Genomic DNA, 20,732 nt, shown 5'->3' with positions numbered 1-20,732 from the left:
CTGCGCGCAAGATGCAGCGTCTTCAGAACAGGTTCTAGCTGGTTGTCGGTCAGAAGGCGAGAGTCGCGGGTCGTCCTCAAGACGGTTTACGGTCGTTTGGAGCAAGTGAGATAGCGTTGGGGCGGGCTGAAGAGGGTGGTAAGCGTGAGGCAGTTCGGGTACAAAAACGCGGCCTCTCAGCTGGCGAAGTCTCAGATGTTTTTTTTTGTTTGTGGCGACAGAGCCAAGCAAGGGATGACGTCGGTATCCGAAGCGAAGATGGAGACGACGAGAAGAGGAAGCTGAAGCGTTGGCGATGATGCCAGAGTCGAGTCGCAGTCTGGATGATGCCGGTGGAGGTGATGTCGCTGGTGCAGATGTTGGAAGTTGACCTGACGGCGGGACTGACTAACCGACGGCTTGACTAGTTAGTGAGTTAGTTGCAACTTGACAGCCCAGAAGTGGGATTGTTCTCGCCCGGCGGTCGCACAGCCGGCTGAGGGCGCCGTCAGCAGGTGGTACAGATCACGCCGCGGTGGACTACGAAGAAGCCAGGGAGTACGGAGTAATATAATACTCATGAGGCGACGAAGATGCAGACAGCAAGGCAGAGCTGTTGGTTTATTACTATTTAATATGGAGAATATAGATGGGTCTGGTTCAGGGCAGCCGTCTCTGCCGGCGGCCATAAGCATAAATTCATTGCCACAGGATATCATAGAAGAACAGGGGAACAAATGAGAAGTGCAAACAAGCCTGCTAAGGAAACAGAGAAATATTAACATTATATGTAGGACCCCCGGGGTCATCGTATTGGTCGTTTCCAGGATGCGTCGCTCGTAATCATCTCCAAAATGTCAGCAGCTTGCCGATATACCGCGGCACAATCAAGGGGTCGTTCAGTAGCGGCGCCTTGTCGCCTCCCAGCTTTGGCATCTTCTTTAGTATACCTGCCTTGTGCATCTTCTCGACGGTGCGATGCAGCGTTGCTTCGGTCGGGATGTCTCTGTGAGCACCGCAGTTGGGAGGCCAGTACCGAGGCTTCCACTCGTGGTTTTCCAGCTCGAGACGAGTGAAGATTGGCAGCAGTTCTGGTTATTCAGTCAGTCATTCGATACTTATATATACGGAAGTAAAAAGGAGAAGCGAGGAAGAGCGTACCCATGAACCACCAGATGATGGTCATATGCCACTCGGCGCCGCGACCGATGATGAGAGAGTCATGGTGTCTGAAGTGGCTCACTTCAGCCTCAGGCACAACCCCTGAGGCACCAGCAACCCTGGGTTCACCCTCACTGTCGAGGATAGCCTCGATGGTCTTGAGCCGGTTCAAGGCTTCGGGGTGCTGATCGTCAAAGGTCAAGGGCCCGGCTGGAGCATCTGTGACAGACAGGGCTTCCTCCAGCATCCAGGCCAGGGGAATATCAGACAAAAGGAAGCGGGCATTGTTCTCATAGGCAAAACCACCGCCGACATCAGAGTGGTTACCCGCAAACCACACCTCCTTGACTGAAGCTTCTCTGTCCTCTGATTCAAAGGTGAAAAGGGCTGGCTTGAACTTGAGACGTCGCTCGTGGATTGACAAAGCATGGCGGACATGTTTCGCCGGTGACTGTTTTTTTCGTTTGTTAATATTACACATGCTACTATCAAACAAAAGGATGGTAGTAAGAACTTACTGGAGCGCAGTATCTGTATTCCCTGCGGGAGAACGGAATTTCAAGAGTTGAGACGCTGTTGACGCAGTCGAACAGGCCCAAGAAGAAGATGCAGACCTCCTTACGGCAGAAAGTCACCTTCAGCTTCTGCAGGTAATCCTCCACCTCAATATCCTTGGGCTTTTTATTCGCCTTTCCCCGAATGGTTTGCCACTTGCTGAACGCCCCGTACACGAATCGAATCATGTCCTCGTTACCCATGGAAAGTAAGCCGACATGTTCGATCATCTCGGCCAGGAAACGGGCCGTGTAGGCACCTCGCGAAAAGCCGAAGATATATATGTCATCTCCGGGTTTGTAGTAACGCATCAAGAACCGGTATCCGCTGGAAACATGGTATTCAAAAGATGTGCCTATCGCTTTGTCGATGATTTCACTGATCTTAGAGCGCATGCGTCCGAATATGGTTATGCTGCTGGACATGTTCACATTGAATGTTCCAATGCCGGCTATAGCTCGTTAGCAACAGGGATGATATTAACATGGTATTAGGGTTAAACCCACGTTGATAGTAGTGGAACTGCCGCTTGTCGTGTCTATCTAGCATCTGATAGAGCTTTACAACATTGGAGTCCGATTCATTGCCCTTGAAGTGATTACCGGTGCCATCAAAGCAGAGCACCAGACGGCGGCCAAGTTTCTTGACTTCTGGCGTCTCCGTCGCTTCATCAACAGTATCCATCTTGATAATTTCTGTCCCGGCTATACACCTGCAGCTGTCAGTGTGTTTGGTATCATAAATCAACACAAGCGGATGGATTGACGGATATATATATGCCCTTAGAGAGCAAAACCTCCAGCTGGATTAGGATAGCGGCCACCATCCGCCTTGCGTCCAGTCCAGGGCTTCTCAGCCGCTGCGAGAGAAAAAAAAATAAAAAACGAGAGATCAGACATAACTAAGGCTTCAGCTTGCAGCGCAACCTCACTCCTAGCTGCTGAAGAAAGCCGGGGTTGCCTACCCACCACAATCTGCAGCTGGTATCTCGCATCTTCAACCAATAGACATGGGCCCAAAGGATGGCTGCTCAAGCCAGTGGCCTATCTTTTCGTCAACAGGTGGTAGTGTGACAACAATTTTATCTTACAAGGCTGGCTAATCACCATGCAATTCGGTACACTGTCTGCCTCTGCCCCCCAGTTCAGCTTCCGCAAGCCACACCGTCGGGGGAGTCCCTGGCCAGCGAATTAGAGCTGATATCTATCCGATGGAAGCTGCAGGATTGGGGGGAATAATGGTTCGTCCTCAATTTCTAGATCATGGTTGCTTTTTGCTTAGCATTCGGAGGAAAGGAGGGGCCGGGGGAGCCATCACATCTGTCTGGTCTCTCGGTCCATTCATCAGTGTCTTCATGAAACTCGGCATATCTTCATCCTGTTGTTCTTCACCTTCTCTCCATCCGACCAACTAGTTGATGAAAGTGGTCAGACAGATGGGGCCAAGAGGGTGGTTCTTAGGGGGCGCCGAACCTAGTTCCCTGTTCATAGTAGGCTTAATCATATATAAATATCACAAAGCCCCTGTAGGGAACCTCACCACTTCCCACTTCTGTTGATCCCTTAAATGTTCCCTTGACCTGTCACCGCTGGTGTTGAGTCAAATGGTAGTGGTTTGTCGGCTTTCTGTCAATCTTTAACATTGCTTTTCTTTCACACCTCCTCCTTTTCCCTCGGCATACGTTAGATCGTCACTCACTCTTGCTCAGTCGAATTCTGCCAAAGTAACTGTATCATTCATTCAATGGAAGGAATGCAGGAAGAAGTTATAAGCTCTTGGTTATGTCGATATTGACAGCAACTTGACGTTACATAGTCGTGGGTTCGCTAGTTTTCGTCGTGGGGGTCGCAAGGCGAGTTCTCTGTACAGCCAAACCAAAAGCTGCAAATAATTGGGCATCATCTCCGATGGAGTCGGCCTGGCCTATTGTTACCACAGGTTATTCAAGCCGTGATGACTGGAGTCAGTTCCCAAACTTGTTATTTGATCTACCGAGGTGAGGTTCGTAGATTCATTGAGCAGGCTTGTCTTTACTCCAATACACTGCCATTTCACAGGCGGCCCTGGGGTTTATGTTTGGCGAAGAAAAGAGATGAAAGATAAGCTTTGATAGTCTTCAGCCTATACAGCCGCGATGGCAAAGGCTTAATCATAGAAGAGGTCTGTAAATCCTAAATAATGCTACAAATGCTGCACCTGAAGTGGTCTTGTTTATCGTAAATTCTTTATTCTGAAGTCCTTGCAAGTGATTATATAAGCTATGCCAATATATATAGATGACTAATCTCAGCCTTTTTTTCGAGCCTCCGAAACTCTAATTTACTTCTATTTTTGCTTCTTCAAACTCCGACTTTAGACATTCGCAATTCATGCAGTCAACCACTTCGGATGAGCAAGATATATCACGAGAGCTACCATATCCAATATTAGGTGATTCTGCGTTCTATATTGATGAATTACTCCAAGTTGGTATCAACGCCTTTTCTATATCGAGTGCGATAAAATCGCACAACTTAATTGTCATGAGATCCACTTATAATGCCCGGGTACAGTATAGTCCTCCTAATATGGAAAGGTATATATGTTAGTGCGCGTAAATATAATGGGGCCCGCCTTGCCGCTTTAACCGCCGGGACCCCAGATCGATATCCACGCCCTTCCAACTTTCCTTTGTTCGCTTCATACTCCGCCCAGATGGATCTGTTATATAGATAAGTGGCCGGTATAAAATGACTCGGGAGATGCCAGGCTGAAGGCTTTGAACTTTCATCCTCATTCTCTTGCTGCTGCGGCTCGAAGGATTTTAATTATCCAACTGCTGCGCAGGCGGTTAACGTTATCAGGATGCAAGTCTCACAGGTACGTACGTGCATGCCTCTGTAACTACATTAGCATATGTGGTTGGAACTACCTCTCTGACAGCCAGAGCAACAAGTAGATATATGTTTACCCTATCAAGTCGATGCGTCCTACGACGCTGAACTCGGCGAAATTGACTTGCGATGGCCTGCCCTACGACAGAACCTTTATGCTGCTGAAAGTTAAACCAGACGGCCAACTGCAGAATATGCACATCGACAAGTTCCCACAACTATCTCTATTTTTGACTGATATTGAGTTCCCAGCCTCAACAGATCAGACGAATGGAGGAAAAGTCAACGGGAACGCCAAGGATGGGAAAGGCTGGATAACAGTGACATACAAGAACTCATCCAGTCCACACCCCGAGTCTGGGGTTGGAAATACGCTCCGCATACCCCTGGAGCCAGTGACGAGTAATCTCAAACAATTCGAGGTGATGATGCATCGTAGTCCGACAACGGCATATGACATGGGGGTCGAGTATAATAGTTGGTTCTCAGCCTGGCTAGGTTTCAAGGTGGTATTTGCGTATATTGGTGAACATCGAAGATTAGCTTTGGGCAACTTTGCCTCGCCCGGTATGAATGGTGGATGGATGTCGACTATCTCCAGCATGATACCCGTACCTATACCTGGCCTGGCGGGAACAAAAGATGCGTCAAAGGTACTTACGTTCGCGGATATGGCACCTTATCTCGTTGTGTCACAGACGTCCGTTGACGATGTATCTTCTCGCCTACCACCGGGGGAACCGATGGATGTGACTAAATTCAGACCCAACATTGTGCTGGCTGGCGCTCGAACGGCATTTGAGGAGGATTATTGGGCTGAATTGATTATTGGAGAGGGTGTGAAGGTGCAGCTTAGGAATAACTGTGTGCGTTGCGTGAGTGTTAATGTTGACTTTGATACCGGGGCGCCGCATAAGGGGGAGGCGGGTACAGTTCTTAAGAAGCTGATGAAGGATAGACGGGTTGATAAGGGGGCAAAGTATAGTCCTGTTTTTGGACGGTATGGATTCCTGCATCGGGAAGAAGGGGGCGGCGAGGCGGTTATTCGAGTTGGTGATGCGGTAAAGGTGTCCAAGGTTAATGCTGAGCGTACTACTCTGGGTGAGTTTCCTGTCTACTCCTATAAGAACAGTGGATATAGCTAACATAGCGCATGCAGAATGGCCTGGCATGACGAATTAATGATATACATAAGTTCTGTTTGTTTATGTTTATACCTTGGATACAGAATAAATCAGAGTAGGTGTCATCCTTATGGTTCTAGTGGATGACGATACGAGGGATATCATTCAAAGGTGGAAATAACACAACTCTCGCAGTATTGAAACAGCCAAGCAAGTGTTGAAATACATAACATAATATATAAGAAGAGTAACAAAGGGGAAAGGGGGGAGAAAATAAAAGCAAAAGGGGGATATTCTTTTAATGCTCATGATTCGTTGAAGAATGATAAACAGGCTACTCACCACCCACGGGCCTGCCGCTTACTCGGCATCGGTCCATGGCAGACTGAATGTTCCAACCCAGTCCTCAACTTCCTGCCTGAGCTGCACAATCTCCGAAACCTCCTCACCTTCGCCCAAGAAGTCATGGAAAGCCTTGAGACTGCCGGGGTTCTTACGCTTGTTCTCCTCGGCATGAGCACGAGCAGCCTTGTCAAGCTTCTGGGTAATAGTGACGGCCCGATCAACGATATCAGCTACACGAGCAAAGTCCTCTTCGGCGAAACCGCGGGATGTCATGGCGGGAGTGCCCATGCGGAGACCGCCAGGTTTAAGAGCGGATTTGTCTCCTGGCACAGTGTTCTTGTTACTTGCGACACCGCAGAGCTCGAGAACACGTTCGACACGAGCGCCATCGACGCCTCTGTTCTTAAGGTCGACGAGAACAAGGTGATTGTCTGTGCCGCCGGAGACGATGTTGTAACCTAGACCGCCGGCGGAGGTGGGGTTGCCGAGTCTGGCGGCGAGAGCTTGGGCGTTGCGGAGGACGTTGGTCTGGTATTCTTTGAAGGCGGGGGATTGGGCTTGCTTGAGAGCCACGGCGAGGGCGGTGATGGTGTGGTTGTGTGGACCGCCCTGGTGGCCTGGGAAGACGGAGGCATTGATGGGGTTCTCGAGGTCGTAGAGCTCCTTGTTGCCCTTGGAGTCGGTGCGGCGGAGGCCCTTACGGAAGAAGATCATGGCGCCACGGGGGCCGCGGAGGGATTTGTGAGTGGTAGTGGTTACAATGTCGGCGTGGGCGAAGGGGGAGGGGATGACGGAGGCGGCGACCAGGCCTGAGATATGGGCCATGTCTGCGAGGAGGTAGGCATTGACGCTGTCTGCGATCTGGCGCATGCGAGGGTAGTCAATTAGTCTACTGTAGGCAGAGGTTCCTGCGACAATCAGCTTGGGGCGGTAGACAAGGGCGAGCTCGGCGAGCTTGTCGTAGTCGATGAGGCCGGTGGATTCATCGAGGCGGTAAGGGACGGTCTCGAAATACTTTGAGATGGCGGAGATCTTCTTGGTGGGCGTCTGGTATCCGTGAGAGAGATGGCCACCGTGGGGGAGGTCAAGGCCCATGAGACGGTCGTGGACATTGAGCACGGCCGAGTAGGCACAGAGGTTTGCCGGAGAGCCGGAGAGGGCTGTTGCGTGTTAGAGTGATTTTGCTTGTATATTAATAGCCCGGAGAAAGAGGATTGACCTACCCTGGACATTGACACCCCATTCTTCGGTGTTCAAGGAGAATGTCTGAAGGGCTCGTTCCTGGCAAAGGCGTTCGGCCTGGTCGATAAACTCGTTGCCGCCGTAGTATCTTGCTCCGGGGTAACCCTCCGAGTACTTATCTGTGCCGAGGTCAGGCCACCGGTCATCAAAACAACACACAAGAAGAAGGCCGCGACTATGAACGGCGACGGCCAAGTATAGTTGTACTAACTCTGCATAACACTGCCTAGGGCATCGAGAACTGCCTGGCTGGTGAAGTTCTCTGACGGGATGAGGTTGATGAAGTGCTTCTGACGGCGTTTCTCCTACGTTCGGTTAGTTTTGCTGTTTGGCCGGCAACAGAGTAGATCAAGACGGTAAAAAAAGAGGGACCGCACATTCTGTATTATCTTGTAGATCTCAGGGTCTGTGGTCTGCAAGTGCTCTGCGAGCTCCTGGATGGGTGTTAGCAAGCTGGCCGCCGTTCAATGGGTGGGCACTGTGGGATGTTGCCGTACATTGTGGTTGCCGGCCGTGGAGCTCTGCCACCGCACGAACTGCGCGGGTCTGATGAATGAACGAGGGACGGCAAACCGCCTGGCGGCGCTGGCACACCGCAGAGACATCTCGATATCTCTCTATCAGCAGCGTAATTCAATTGGAAACGAGGGCTATATCTCTAGGAGCGAAGAAAACGGGAGCAAAAAACGCGATGGCCTTTTACTCAGTCGGTCTTGGATGAATGTCCTTTTGCTCTCCAAACTTATCGTCGCCGCTTTCGGGATCTCCAACTTTCCCGCGGAGCTGACTAAGAGCGGCTTAGTCACCCCGCGGACCCAGGTGCTTGTTATTAATATCTGAGTCATTTATCTTACTCATCCCTGACTCATTATTTCTTACTCATTACTGAGTCATCTAACTGACTAATATAATCATGTGACTCACTCGACGCTGCTCCCTTTTTCTTCTCCCTCTTTTTTTTTCTTCGGCTTCAACTTTTTTTCTTTTCTTTCTTCTTTCTTTCTTTCCTCACACAACTAAATCCAAAGTGATGAGCGGGCATCTTCTCATCCGCTGCAACACTCGCCGTCCTCTTTTCCTTCTGGGGGGAGAGGCCGTCTGCGGGTGCTGTGGACATGTCCCGGCCCCATCTTCACCATCCTTCCAGGGACAATGTGAGATCTTCTGATTGGAGTCAATAAATGTTGTGTGTCCTAATATATCTGGACTTGAACTGGATAGCACTCTTTTATCACCTGTGATATATTGAAAACAGAGGTAGTACCAGCAAGCTTCTGGACTGGCGACGACGGGAGATAAAGGAGCGAAAAGGAGCCGAGTTAAGACACCACTCTCTTTTAGTGGAGGGGGGGGGACGGACAGATTAAAGGACACACGGGCGATACGAGTGTCAGGTATATTGAGCATTACGAAAGGTACCAGCACAACAGCCAGCAGCTAGAAGCAACCCATCGATGGGACTATTGACGGCGAACCAGAGCACAAGAACGGTTGACAAGACCAGCATGGCGATCAGGCACCACGACGTCAACTAGTCTCCCCCCGTAGGACTGAGCTGGCGGTCTTTGTACCAGCAGGAGACGAGTCACAGATAGACAGACAGATACTCCGTACAGACAGATACTCCGTAGGCCACACATACTTCGTTACAGGCGCAAAGACGAGGAAGACGAGGAAGACAGGACGGAGGCCCACTCGAGCCCTCCATCTCGATCTCGTTCTTCACCTGGCCGGCCCCCTGTCACCGTCGCTCTGCCGTCGCTCTGCCTGCCGCTCTCCCTGTCACTCCCAACTCTGCTGCTCATCCCTATTATTATAACTCTCGCTACCGCCGGCCTCGCCTCGCCAGCCGTGTGGGCGGTAAGTAATTAAGTAATCAGGCCCTTAAGTTACCGTGCCTGGTCACGTCACGTAAGTACCGTAAGTTACACTACAGCGCCACCACAGACGCCTCGGCGTTCCTGGGCGCACACGCAGCCAGGAACCAGGAGAATTCGCAAACCAACGACCCCATAGCATATCACTGGAGTCGCCGGGACAGCGACGAAACAGGACAACGCACTGCTGCTGCTGCCGCCTGGTGACGGTGACGGTGACGGTGACGGTGACGGTGACGGTGACGGTGACGGTGACGGTGACGGTGACGGTGACGGTGACGGTGACAGAGTGACTGATGACGGCGACGGGCGGTGGCGTCTGCTAGTGGCAAGCAGGCGGTTCTCGTCCTCCCTCCCTCGCATGCGTCGCAGATCTTGCTCCTTTTTCGTGTCCGCCAGTCGCTGTGTGTAATCTAAACTAAAGACCCGCTGGTACCGGAGCATACGCTTACGCGCCCGTACCAGGCACTCCTTTTTCCTCCCCCCCCTGCGTCCCGCCCGCCCTCTCGCTGTTCCTTTAATTATTTTATATATCTTCGTCGTCTCGTCTCGCTCTTTTTTGCGACTCTCCTTCTTCTCTTCTCTTCTCTTCTCCAACGCACTTCTCGTCGTCCACAGTCGCTCTCTACAGGTTCTTGAGACCGTCCGCTCTTTCGCTTACGACCGCCGCTTCTTCTCTTCTGCCACAAGCCAAAACCCTCGTCTACCAAAAAGGACAACCGCCGTCACCATGCGCTACTCCGTCGCCGCCGCTGCCGCCATGGCCAGCCTCGCCTCTGCCTCCATCATGGGCACCGGCTCTTCCATGCCTGACGTCGTCACCGAGGTTATGACTAACTTCGAGACGTACTGCCCATCGCCAACCTCTTTCACCTACGGCACCCAGACCTACACCATGACTGCGCCAGGCACTCTCACCTTCACCGAGCCCTGCACCGTCACCCGCACTCTCACCTCCTCCACCGCCACCGAGTGCAGCTCCTGGTACGTTTGCGCCTTGCTGTTACTATGTATATATAGGAAGAGAGAGAGAGAGAGAGAGATACTAACTTCTGCAGCCCAACCGCCCCTGCTCCTACCAGCGCTCCCACCGGTGGCATCCCTGGAACCGGCGCCCCCGTCCCAGTCCCAGCTCCCACCGGCGGCAGCACCTCCATCTACACACCACCAACCTACCCCAACTCGACTGCCCAGGCTCCTCCCATGGGCACTGCCAGCGGCACTGGCGTCATCACCGCTCCTCTGCCAACCTACACTGGCGCTGCCTCGCGCGCCGTTGTCGGTGCCGGAGCCGGTCTCGCCGGTCTCCTCGGTCTCGCTGCCCTTTTGCTGTAAACAGTCGACTGGGGGACGCTGATGGCTGAGGGTTATGTGTTGGATCGACGGTCTACGGATGGAGCTTTTGCGTGTATTGGTAGTTCTATCTTGAGTTAATGCATAATCTTCTTATTATTTATTACTTTATAATCAACACTTATGCTCTTTTCTTCCTAACTTCTTCTACTTCTACTTCTACTTCTCGAAAACCCCACTGTACTCCGTAGATACAATGATATACATATATTGACGCCTGTCATCCCCTGTCAACCACGCAGTCCGGAGTAAAGACTTTCAATAGTCTCCTGCTTCACGGCCCTGGACTTGACTTCCCACTACTTTGCTTGGCCTGGCACCGGTGGAGGTAAAATAAGACGACGAGATTGCCACCCGTCACAGCGTCCATCCTGTAACCGAATCTCCTCTCAAACGCTCCATCCTCGTCAAACCATGGAGCGGCAAACCGCCCAAACCACCAACCCATCCCGTCCCACGGCCAGCAGCCGACGGCTCGACGGACTCATCCCCGGGGCCCCCGATCGACTTCAGGTTGCTTCCTGATCCTCAGAATCCCTTCCCTTGATTGCTTGCCGGCCCGTCTACCCCATGGGGAACAGGTCGTACGTTTTGGCCGCGCGAACGAGTCTCTGGCACGCTACCTTTTACCCGATTTTTAACGCTCGTCTGGTTCGGTTCTGGGAGGCGAGGTCCACTAGCTCGAGTCCCTAGAATGCAGGATATATAAAGAGGAATAAGGTCCTAGCTGGAGTTCCAGTTGGATGCTGGATGTTGACGTTGACGTTGGATCCCTATCCTGGCCTGGTGAAGCCTGACGCCCGACGCCTGAAGCCGACGAGGGCGAAATCAGTAGAGACGACTCGCGAGCCATGGAGGCGTCCAAGACGGAGGAGGAGCTGGTGGGCGGCCTGCAGCAGCTCAGCGACGAGGAGCTGCAGCTCGAGAAGAAGCTGCGGCGCAAGATCGATAGCTTGATCATGCCGCTGGTCATCCTCGTCTACCTCCTCAACTACATCGACCGGTATGTTTACTCTGCTATACTCTGCTATACTCTGCTATACTCTGCTATACCCTGCTATACCCTGCTAGTTTAGTCTTATATATGTGTGTATGTGATGCTAATAGTGGTAGCAACAACTATGCGGCTGCTCGATTGCAGGGACTGGAGGCGGATCTCGGGCTCGGGGGCTCGCAGTATCAGACCGGCCTCTCCGTCCTGTTCGTCGCGTACATCCTGATGCAGGTCCCGTCGAACCTGCTGCTCAACTACATGGGCCGCCCGTCGCTGTACCTGGGCGGCTTCACCGTGGCCTGGGGCGCCGTCTCGGCCCTGACCTCGCTCGTCCACACGTACCAGCAGATAGTCGTCTGCCGCTTTCTGCTCGGGCTCGTCGAGGCCCCCTTCTTCGCCGGCGTGCTCTTCTACCTGTCGAAGTGGTACACGAAGCGAGAGCTCTCCCTGCGCATGAGCATCTTCTACTCGGGCTCGCTGATCAGCGGTGCCTTTGGCAGTCTCATTGCGGCCGGCATCCTCAACGGTCTCGCGGGGGCGCGCGGCCTGTCCGCCTGGCGATGGCTGTACATCATCGAGGGCGCAATCACCATCGCCGTCGGGCTGGTCATCGTCGTGGTGCTGCCCGACTTCCCCGATACGTGGAAGCTGCTGCCGGCCGACCTCAAGCACGTAGCCAACAAGCGGCTGGCCGTCGAGGCGGCAGAGGCCGACGTCGACGTGCCCGGCGGCATGAGCCAGCTGCGAGGCCTCAAGCTAGCCATGACGGACGTCAAGACCTACGCCATTGCGATAGCCTACATGTCCATCACCGCCGCCTCGGGCTTCCAGAACTTCTTCCCAACGCTCACGCAGACCCTGGGCTACTCCAAGATCATCTCGCTGCTGCTGGTGGCGCCGCCGTACCTGTTCATGGTGGTCTACAGCCTGGCTCACTCGTGGTACTCCGACCGCCGCAACAACCGGTTCTGGTTCTTCATCTACCCGATCCCGATCACGCTGGTCGGCTTCATCATCTTCATGACCACGGACGCCTTTGGGCCGCGCTACTTTTCGTTTTTCCTCATGATCTTTGTGTTTGCGCTGAACGGCACGCTGTACGGCTGGATCGCCAGCGCCATCCCCCGCCCGCCGGCCAAGAGAGCGGCCGCATACGCCTTTATCAACTCGCTGGGCAACTCGGCCAGCATCTGGACGCCGTTTACCTACCGCAACGGGGACCAGCCGCACTACCGCCTGGCTCTGGGCGTGGCTGTCGCCTGCCAGCTGCTGGCCGCCGCCTGCGTCGTCTTCCTGCGCTGGTACTTGCAGCGCCAGAACCGCGAGCTCGCCCGCTACGAGTCCGTCGGCCTCGAGCAGCTCACGGACAAGGAGCTGGCGAAGCTGCAGCGGACGGCCGAGATCGAGAACGTCGACGTGCACCAGGCCCGCCTGCTGCAGCTCGGCTTCCGCTACCAACTGTAGACTATCTAATAACTATCTCTAACAACTATCCATCCATCTATATATCGTGTCACTGTAATCCATATCCATCTCTGTATAATCTGTATAATCCGTATAATCTGATATCTGATATCTGATATCTGATATCACCGTGTTAAAGCCCGGTCACGTGCCCAGGAAGCAAAAGCGGCCCTTCGCTCCCGCGACGAAACTGCAACTTCGACTTTCGCCCTCATCGCCCTCGACGCCCTCGACGCCCGCTTCACGCCAGCTCCAGGACGCCCGCCCGCTGCCCCCGACTGCCTCTCCCGCCCGCTGCTCAGTGTCAATGGTAGCTGGCGACGCCCGCCTCTGTCTGTAGCCCCCGTCCGGTCGCCCGCGAGCCGCCAGCGAGCTGCCCGAGTGCACGCCAGCCACGGCACACACCCCCCCGTTCCGCCTGCTGTTGTTTTTTTTTGCGCCAGAAGGGGCTCGACAGCGACCTATCTACACACCACCACCACACCGCAGCCACCGGCCTCGACAGCGACAGCGACCACACCGCATCGTCCCAGGTCCGTCTGCAGTCCTTCTACTGCCCTTCTTCTCTTCTTCTCTGGTATTCCTTTTTCCTGCCTGCTCCATCGCCCGTCCTATCGTTTCCCACCCCCCAGTTGGCGTCCTTTCTGGACGTGTTTTCGCCACGGGGCGCAGGCGTGGATCTTGCCGTTCAAGAACATTCCACTCTGTCTCTCGCTCTCGCTCTCGCTCACTCACTTTCTCTCTCTTCAGCCAGGCTAACTTAGCTCGCAGATTATTCCTGTAGGCCTTGCACAGCGAGACTGTCACCGCACACAGCTGTTCTGTTCGGTTTGTTGGTGTCCCATCTGGCGCCACCGTTGAGGCCATCCGGGCTGGTCAAAAGTCTTGCCTGCGTTCTCGTTCGAGTCTCTGCATACCCGCGATTCGTCTAGAACTTAACCCAGGGCGGACAAAAGACAAATCCTCGCTCTGTTCCTGCTTGATTCTTTTTTCACTATTCATTGCTGCTGCATCGTCTTTTTTTTTTTGCATCTTCGCGTTTTCTGCCCTTGTTTTCTTTTTCTTTTCTTTTCTTGTCTCTATCCGTCTCAAGTGTGCGTGTACTCGTTTCATTGCAATCATGGCGGGGAAAATGACTCTATATAAACTCGTTGTCTTGGGCGATGGAGGAGTCGGCAAGACAGCTCTCACAATCCAGGTTGGTCTCCAAACATGATACTCAAAAAGGAAAAATAAAAAAAATAAAAAAAATAAAAAAAAAAAAAAGAATACAGAAAGGAAACAGCATCACTAACGGGAAGCAGCTCTGCCTGAACCACTTCGTCGAGACATACGATCCTACGATTGAAGACTCATATCGCAAGCAGGTCGTTATTGACCAGCAGTCGTGCATGCTCGAGGTGCTCGACACCGCCGGACAGGAGGAATACACCGCCCTGCGCGACCAGTGGATAAGAGACGGCGAGGGCTTCGTGCTCGTGTACAGCATCACCTCGCGCTCATCCTTCACCAGGATACAGAAATTCCACCACCAGATCCAGCTCGTCAAGGAATCAGCCAGCTCCGGCTCGCCCACGGGAGCAAGCTATCTCTCCTCGCCGCTCAACTCCGCCATCTCAACCACGCCCACCGGCCCCGTACCCGTCATGCTCGTCGGCAACAAGTCAGACAAGGCCGTTGAGCGCGCCGTTTCTTCCCAGGAAGGCATGGCTCTGGCCAAGGACCTCGGCTGTGAATTTGTCGAAGCCTCCGCCAAAAACTGCATCAATGTCGAAAAGGCCTTTTTTGATGTTGTCAGGCTGCTCAGGCAGCAAAGACAGCAGCAGCAACAGCAACAACAGCTCAACCGGCCGTCGGATCGGAGAACAACTGGGTTTGGTGGACAGGGCGGCTCTAACAGGGACCTCAACGGATCAGACTATCAAAAGGCTCTACGTCCCGATCGATCAAAAACACACCGGGGTGTCAAATGCATGATTCTCTAAGGGTCCCTTTTGCTCCGATTCAACTATATACACCCTTAAACTGTCCCCTTTTCTATTACATCTAAACTGCCCCTTTTCCCTGCTTCTTTATCATACCCCTACTTATTCTTATTCTCTTTTTTTTGTTCCCTTGGCTCCTTGGATATTCCCCCCTCGATATTTATTCCTTCCTTGTGCCAACTCCCGCTGCACAACGGTCTTGAGTTGTTTCCCTTTGGTTCGTTTCTCCTATTTTACAGCCTACTCATCTATTCTATTCCGATCCCTATCTGGCCATGCCATCCGCCGCCAGCCATCATCTACCACCTACCGTCTTACCGTCCCACCGTTTCCGAGCCAACCGTACCTGAAACCGATATTTTTTACATGACTTGATGATCTATACGAACGAAGAAGTTAATTATCCTTTTTTCTACTATTTCTGCCTTTTTTTTCCAACATTCCTTTTCTTGCCGGCCGCCTGTCTGCTTGCTACTGCTGCTGCCTCTTGCCTTGGTTTTTTGCCTTCTCTAGCCCAGGAGTTTTTTTATTTTTTCAGGACTTTCTCGTCTGTGTGCATGAATCAAGTGGGGAGGATGGAGAAGAGAATATACAGAGAACTCGAGAGCAATTGGATGGACATGGGGAAGGGAGGAGGATGGTTGTTGTTGCATGCTGGATGTGTGATGTGATGGGTCATCTGAACCTGCGGGACTGCGGGACTGCTAATGCTGCTGCTACTGCCGCTACTACAACAACAACCACAACAACCTGGATATGAGAGACTATGTGAGACCGTTACATATATATAATACCATATATATACATGTGGTTCTCTTTTCTCTCTGCCTTTTTTTTCGCCTTATTTTTCTTATTTCGACAACTTTTTCTTCCCCCCCCCCCCCCCCCCCCCCTTCCCCCACTCTTGCTGCCCACTGCCCAGGAACACGGCCGAATGAATAACTACGCCGCTGCCAATGCGATCCCCACAGCAAGCAATACAACGCAATATTAATATGCAAGTCTACATACTCCGACGGCCAGCAGAGAAGAAGTTGAGATACCAGGGAAATCCTCGGGATACACACCCCGCAACTACGGAGAACACCAGACGGCCGGCCTCCTCAAACGCCACGGCTGCCCCTGTGCCAACGTTATCTATTATCCAACCTCTCCTCGCCCGGCCCTCTTCTGCTGCCAACGGGCTTTCTACCACTTCTACCTAGCTCTCTGTCCGGGGGGCTGATTGCAAATGTATATAATATCTATCATCACAGCTAACGTGCTCAGGGTTGGGTGGACATCTCGCTTACTTATGTAGTAGACGGTGTATATTCCATGTCTTCTCCTTTCCTTCTTCTTCTTCTTCTTCTTATACTTCTTCGTCCTGTTATAGTTCCCTTCTCTTATACACAATCTAGATATACTGTCAATCCACCGAGTTTCCTTTAATAACTCCATCGTACATACCTACCTGAGTCTCCCGTATCTAAATAATCTTCATCTGCAGCTTCATCCCAGGCCCCCCCTGTCAGCCCAGACAGCCTCCCCGGCCTGCCATTGGCCTGCACGGCCGTCTTGGGCCTCATCTCACATCCCCGGCGGCCAACAGGGGCCGGCCCCAGACGCCATGGGAAAGCAGCAAACGGGATGCCGGCAACTCCCAGCTGCCTTTACCTAGGTAAAACCTCGTTCTTATGTAAACGGGCCGCGCAGGTATCGTTATGGAGCATCGCCCCTGCGGCCGTGGCTGGCGTTCCAAGACATGAGCTCTGGCGTCTTACTTAATCCTTCGGCGTTGCTTGAGCGGTATAACCGACCGACCTGCCAACCATCAAAGCCGCTTCACAGCTGCTCAAACTGTCCAGCCGTTTGATTAATGATCATCTCGCTTCGCCTGTCTGATATCTTAATAGCCATCATTAGCTATTAGCTCACCATCCCAAGCAATAATGCCGGCATTACACCCTCAGGATGCAGTGCAGAGCCTAGCGCTCACACACCCGGAGCAGTTCTGGGCTCGCCACGCAGCACAGCTTCACTGGCACAAGACGCCCTCTGCCGCTCTACGCATGGGCACAAGGACGCTGGCCGACGGTACTCGGCATCAGAGCTGGTCGTGGTTCCCAGACGGCGAGATCTCGACTACTTATAATTGCGTAGACAGGCATGTTCGGGCTGGCCGCGGAGCAGACGTGGCTATCCTATGGGAGTCGCCGGTGACGGGCCGCGAGGAGAAGATCACCTATAGCCAGCTGCTCGAGGAAGTGGAAGAGCTGGCAGGCGTGCTGAGGGAGCAAGGGGTGCAGAGGGGCGATGTGGTGGTTATCTACAGTATGTCTACGTGCAGCGCGTGGACCGGACTGTGTTAGTTTTTTTTTGGCTGACGGTTGATAGTGCCCATGATACCTGCTGCGCTTGTTGCGGCACTGGCAATTACAAGGTTGGGAGCAATCCATGCTGCTGTCTTTGGCGGGTTTGCTGCAACCTCCCTTGCCCAGCGGATAGAGGCAGGCCAGCCAAAGGTTGTCATGACTGCATCCTGTGGCATTGAAGGCAAAAAGGGCCCCATTGAGTATAGACTCCTGGTCGAGGATGCTATTTCCAAGTGCTCCTTCAAGCCTGAACGGGTGATTGTATGGCAGCGAGAGGAGCTGCGTTGGTCTCCTATCCGTGAGGACCGGGGTCAGAGGGACTGGCGCCGCCTGGTAGATGATGCAAAAAGGCGTGGTCTACGGGCTGATGCGGTGCCAGTTCGGAGTGATGAAGGATTATATATCATATATACCAGTGGTAGGTTATATGTTACATGATTTGTGATGAGCGAGAGAGGAGGCAAAAAAAGATTTGGCTGATTGAATGGAATGTGATAGGCACAACGGGGACGCCCAAGGGGGTGCTGAGAGAAGCCGGTGGCCATGCAGTCGGCTTAAATCTCTCCATCAGGTACCTTTTTGATATCAAGGGCCCCGGCGATGTGATGTTCTGTGCTTCTGATTTAGGGTGGGTCGTTGGCCATTCGTTCATACTCTATGCACCCCTCCTTGCAGGTGCTACAACGGTGCTGTATGAAGGCAAACCAATCGGGACTCCAGATGCAGGTAGTTTCTGGAGGTTAATTGAAAAACACAAGGTCAACGCCTTGTTCACTGCTCCCACGGCCTTGAGAGTAATACACAAGGAGGATCCAAAGTCAGAACTGCTACACCAGGTCGGTCAAAGGGGAGGGTTGAAGCAGCTCAGAGGTCTTTTTCTGGCCGGCGAGAGAAGCGAGCCGAGCATTGTGGTGGCTTTCCAAAGGCTGCTGGAACAGCACGCCGCGCCTGGAGCAATGGTAATAGATAACTGGTGGTCATCTGAGTCTGGATCACCTATGACGGGACTTGCTTTGAGGCCTGACCTAGGAGTAGTCAATGGCAAGGTTCCAAAGACTAGAGCACTCAGAGCAAAGCCGGGCTCTGCCGGCAAGCCAATGCCTGGGTTTAACGTCCGAATAGTCAACGATGAGGGGGAGGAGGTGGAGAATGGCACCATGGGCAACATCGTGCTGGCCATACCATTTGCTCCCACGGGATTCACAACTCTGTTCCACGATGACAAGCGGTTCTATCACGGGTATCTCAAGCGGTTTTCCAGCCGATGGATGGATACTGGCGACGCTGGCATGATAGATCAAGATGGATATGTCCACGTCATGTCACGGTCAGACGATATCATCAACGTAGCTGCACACAGGTTCAGCACTGGTATGTGAAATCTTTTTTTCTCAAGGTTCGATAGTTCCGGTACTAATCTCTTAGCATAGGGGCCATTGAGCAAGCTATTCTCTCGCATCCGGACGTAGCAGAGGCAAGTGTAGTAGGCATTCCCGACAGCATCAAGGGCCATCTACCATTTGCATTCGTGCAACTGTATCCCTCAGCTAAGACAGCGGCTGGAATACCAGCGACTCCGTCCAGAGAATTCTTCCAAGAAGTCAACGCCCTGGTGAGAGACCAGATAGGGGCTATTGCCTCGCTCGGAGGGATCGTTCAGGGCCAAGGGATGATCCCAAAGACACGAAGCGGCAAGACACTTCGACGGGTATTGAGGGAACTTGTGGAGAAGGCAGCTGAAGGTAAGTATGATGCGGCTGTCAACGTGCCGCCAACGGTCGAGGATCCGGATGTTGTTGAAGTGGCTAGGCGCAGAGTGAAGGAGTACTTCCTCCAGCAGGCGAAATCGCAACGCAGCAGCAACAACAACAGCAACAACAACCTCAATACGACCAGAAGCGAAAGACGAGCAAAGTTGTAGTTTCACGACTTGACCCTTAATCTTCGCCCTCCATGCTCCTTGTCATGGAAATGGCTGGATGATATTAAGGAAAGATCCATTGGATTCTAGCCTGGGGGAAGCGTTATACATTCGTCCATCACGACCCTGTCAATCTCGCACCGCAAGCCCGGCCTTTGCTTCTTCGTCTAGTTCTTCGTCTTCCCTCCTTTCTTTTTTCCCTTTTGGCTTTCATTTTTGGCCTCTTTTTCTTAGCATCGTGTCCCTCCTTTTTATACTTCCAGCTCGTGATCTTAAGGATTATTGCGATGGTCGCCATCCCATGCATCTCCCCCGGCCCTCTCTTTTTCGCCTCCCAGCAGCGACCCTTGGATCGGCCAGCGGGAATGAGCCATGGCTGCCCTTTTTTTTTTTTTTTTTTTCGTTTCGTTTAAGAATCGACGGGAACAGCAGCCCATGGGAGACGAGGGCTCCAGTGACGTCTCCATAATCCAAGCTACCATCCTTGGTTCGAGAACTCTTGTGTCTGCCCAACCCCATGTGGTGATCGGCCCTGTCAACAAACAACCCTGGCCTTATAATAATATTAGATCCTGTATCCCAATATTATATCAGCTCGGCGAAACATCTGGATAGAGCAATGGTTATCGAGCAAGGGTGGGTGACGGCTCTTCCCTAGCAATAACACCGCCCTGCTATGGTTCTCGCAACGGCCTCGCTGCGGCCTCTCTTTCGCCCTGCCGCTTGCTTTTTCCGACCTAGCATCTTATCGGTCGAATGGCGGCCTACTTGACAGATCGAATTTTCCCCAGTATCGTGGTGCCTTTCACGGCAGAGCGAGAGGAGCAGAGGGAGGCACCGAAAAAGTGAGCTCACAAGCCGAACCTTGGTTGCATGCACTTTTCGCACCCACGTATCGGTAAGGTTGGATGCAGCAAAGCTTCGCGCCTGGCCTGCAGCAGCGAGCCCACCGTTCATTTTGGGCTAAGGGCATCGTATCCTCTGCTATCGAGCCAGGATTAGCCCTGACGCACCAGCAATACGAACTGGCACAGCTCTCGGGCCGCTGGAAGAGACTTGCTCATTTGTCCATGATCAACGGCGCATCTTCCCCGGTGGAGAGCATCCTTCCAATAATGACAAAGAGACGCCTGCGAGAGAGAAAAAAAAAATCCAGTAAATAAAATTGCCAGCCAGTCGAAAAGCCGGTGCTGCTACCGTTGCACGTACAACTGATATATACGGAGCCGACTATTAAGAGTAAGGTCACTCACACTAACCACAGGGGAGGCCGTTTTGCCCGTCACGCCAGATACCGCAGCGCTGGCTATCCCTCTTGCAAAAGTAAAATGCCCTCCCCCCTTTTCTGCTTTTTCTTTTTTCGTCGTCTCTCTTTGCTTCTTCTGCTTGTTCGCCAGCTTTTCTCGGGGATGTCCTTGTGGAAAGGAGACTGGAATGTCGGGGGCATTGTTGGTGTTGGGCAATGCATGAAGCTGACGGCCGGTCTCTCTCTCTCTCTCTCGTGC

At 52.7% G+C, this 20,732-nt stretch overlaps 7 protein-coding genes across 7 annotated transcripts; 5 read left to right on the top strand and 2 right to left on the bottom strand.

Moving 5' to 3' along the window:
- Positions 1-822: 822 nt before the first annotated feature.
- ARB_07699 (uncharacterized protein) lies at positions 823-2,379 on the bottom strand (the record flags this gene model as incomplete). The annotated part of the gene is made up of 4 exons (XM_003013933.1): positions 823-1,070; positions 1,141-1,591; positions 1,659-2,146; positions 2,202-2,379. The coding sequence occupies 4 exons, from the start codon at positions 2,377-2,379 to the stop codon at positions 823-825; spliced, it is 1,365 nt and encodes a 454-aa protein (XP_003013979.1).
- A 2,344-nt stretch (positions 2,380-4,723) lies between these two features.
- Positions 4,724-5,713, top strand: ARB_07698 (MOSC domain protein; the record flags this gene model as incomplete). Its single annotated transcript, XM_003013932.1, has 1 exon — positions 4,724-5,713. The coding sequence occupies one exon, from the start codon at positions 4,724-4,726 to the stop codon at positions 5,711-5,713; it is 990 nt and encodes a 329-aa protein (XP_003013978.1).
- Positions 5,714-6,052: 339 nt separating this feature from the next.
- On the bottom strand, positions 6,053-7,658 carry ARB_07697 (uncharacterized protein; the record flags this gene model as incomplete). The annotated part of the gene is made up of 3 exons (XM_003013931.1): positions 6,053-7,197; positions 7,261-7,398; positions 7,589-7,658. 3 exons carry the CDS (start codon positions 7,656-7,658, stop codon positions 6,053-6,055), a joined length of 1,353 nt encoding a protein of 450 aa, XP_003013977.1.
- Positions 7,659-9,886: 2,228 nt separating this feature from the next.
- On the top strand, positions 9,887-10,491 carry ARB_07696 (GPI anchored serine-threonine rich protein; the record flags this gene model as incomplete). Its single annotated transcript, XM_003013930.1, has 2 exons — positions 9,887-10,144; positions 10,177-10,491. The coding sequence occupies 2 exons, from the start codon at positions 9,887-9,889 to the stop codon at positions 10,489-10,491; spliced, it is 573 nt and encodes a 190-aa protein (XP_003013976.1).
- An 869-nt stretch (positions 10,492-11,360) lies between these two features.
- On the top strand, positions 11,361-12,967 carry ARB_07695 (MFS transporter; the record flags this gene model as incomplete). The annotated part of the gene is made up of 2 exons (XM_003013929.1): positions 11,361-11,512; positions 11,617-12,967. The coding sequence occupies 2 exons, from the start codon at positions 11,361-11,363 to the stop codon at positions 12,965-12,967; spliced, it is 1,503 nt and encodes a 500-aa protein (XP_003013975.1).
- A 1,163-nt stretch (positions 12,968-14,130) lies between these two features.
- On the top strand, positions 14,131-14,952 carry ARB_07694 (uncharacterized protein; the record flags this gene model as incomplete). The annotated part of the gene is made up of 1 exon (XM_003013928.1): positions 14,131-14,952. One exon carries the CDS (start codon positions 14,131-14,133, stop codon positions 14,950-14,952), a length of 822 nt encoding a protein of 273 aa, XP_003013974.1.
- Positions 14,953-16,883: 1,931 nt separating this feature from the next.
- Positions 16,884-19,227, top strand: ARB_07693 (acetate-CoA ligase, putative; the record flags this gene model as incomplete). The annotated part of the gene is made up of 4 exons (XM_003013927.1): positions 16,884-17,265; positions 17,329-17,724; positions 17,805-18,677; positions 18,737-19,227. 4 exons carry the CDS (start codon positions 16,884-16,886, stop codon positions 19,225-19,227), a joined length of 2,142 nt encoding a protein of 713 aa, XP_003013973.1.
- Between the last annotated feature and the right edge of the window lie 1,505 nt (positions 19,228-20,732).

The sequence above is a fragment of the Trichophyton benhamiae genome (assembly GCF_000151125.1).
Source record: "Trichophyton benhamiae CBS 112371 chromosome Unknown Abenha-G-c-312d04.f1, whole genome shotgun sequence".
Classification (NCBI taxonomy): Eukaryota; Fungi; Ascomycota; class Eurotiomycetes; order Onygenales; family Arthrodermataceae; genus Trichophyton; species Trichophyton benhamiae.
Note: the sequence above shows the minus strand (reverse complement) of the source record. Positions and strands in the feature narration are given on the sequence as shown.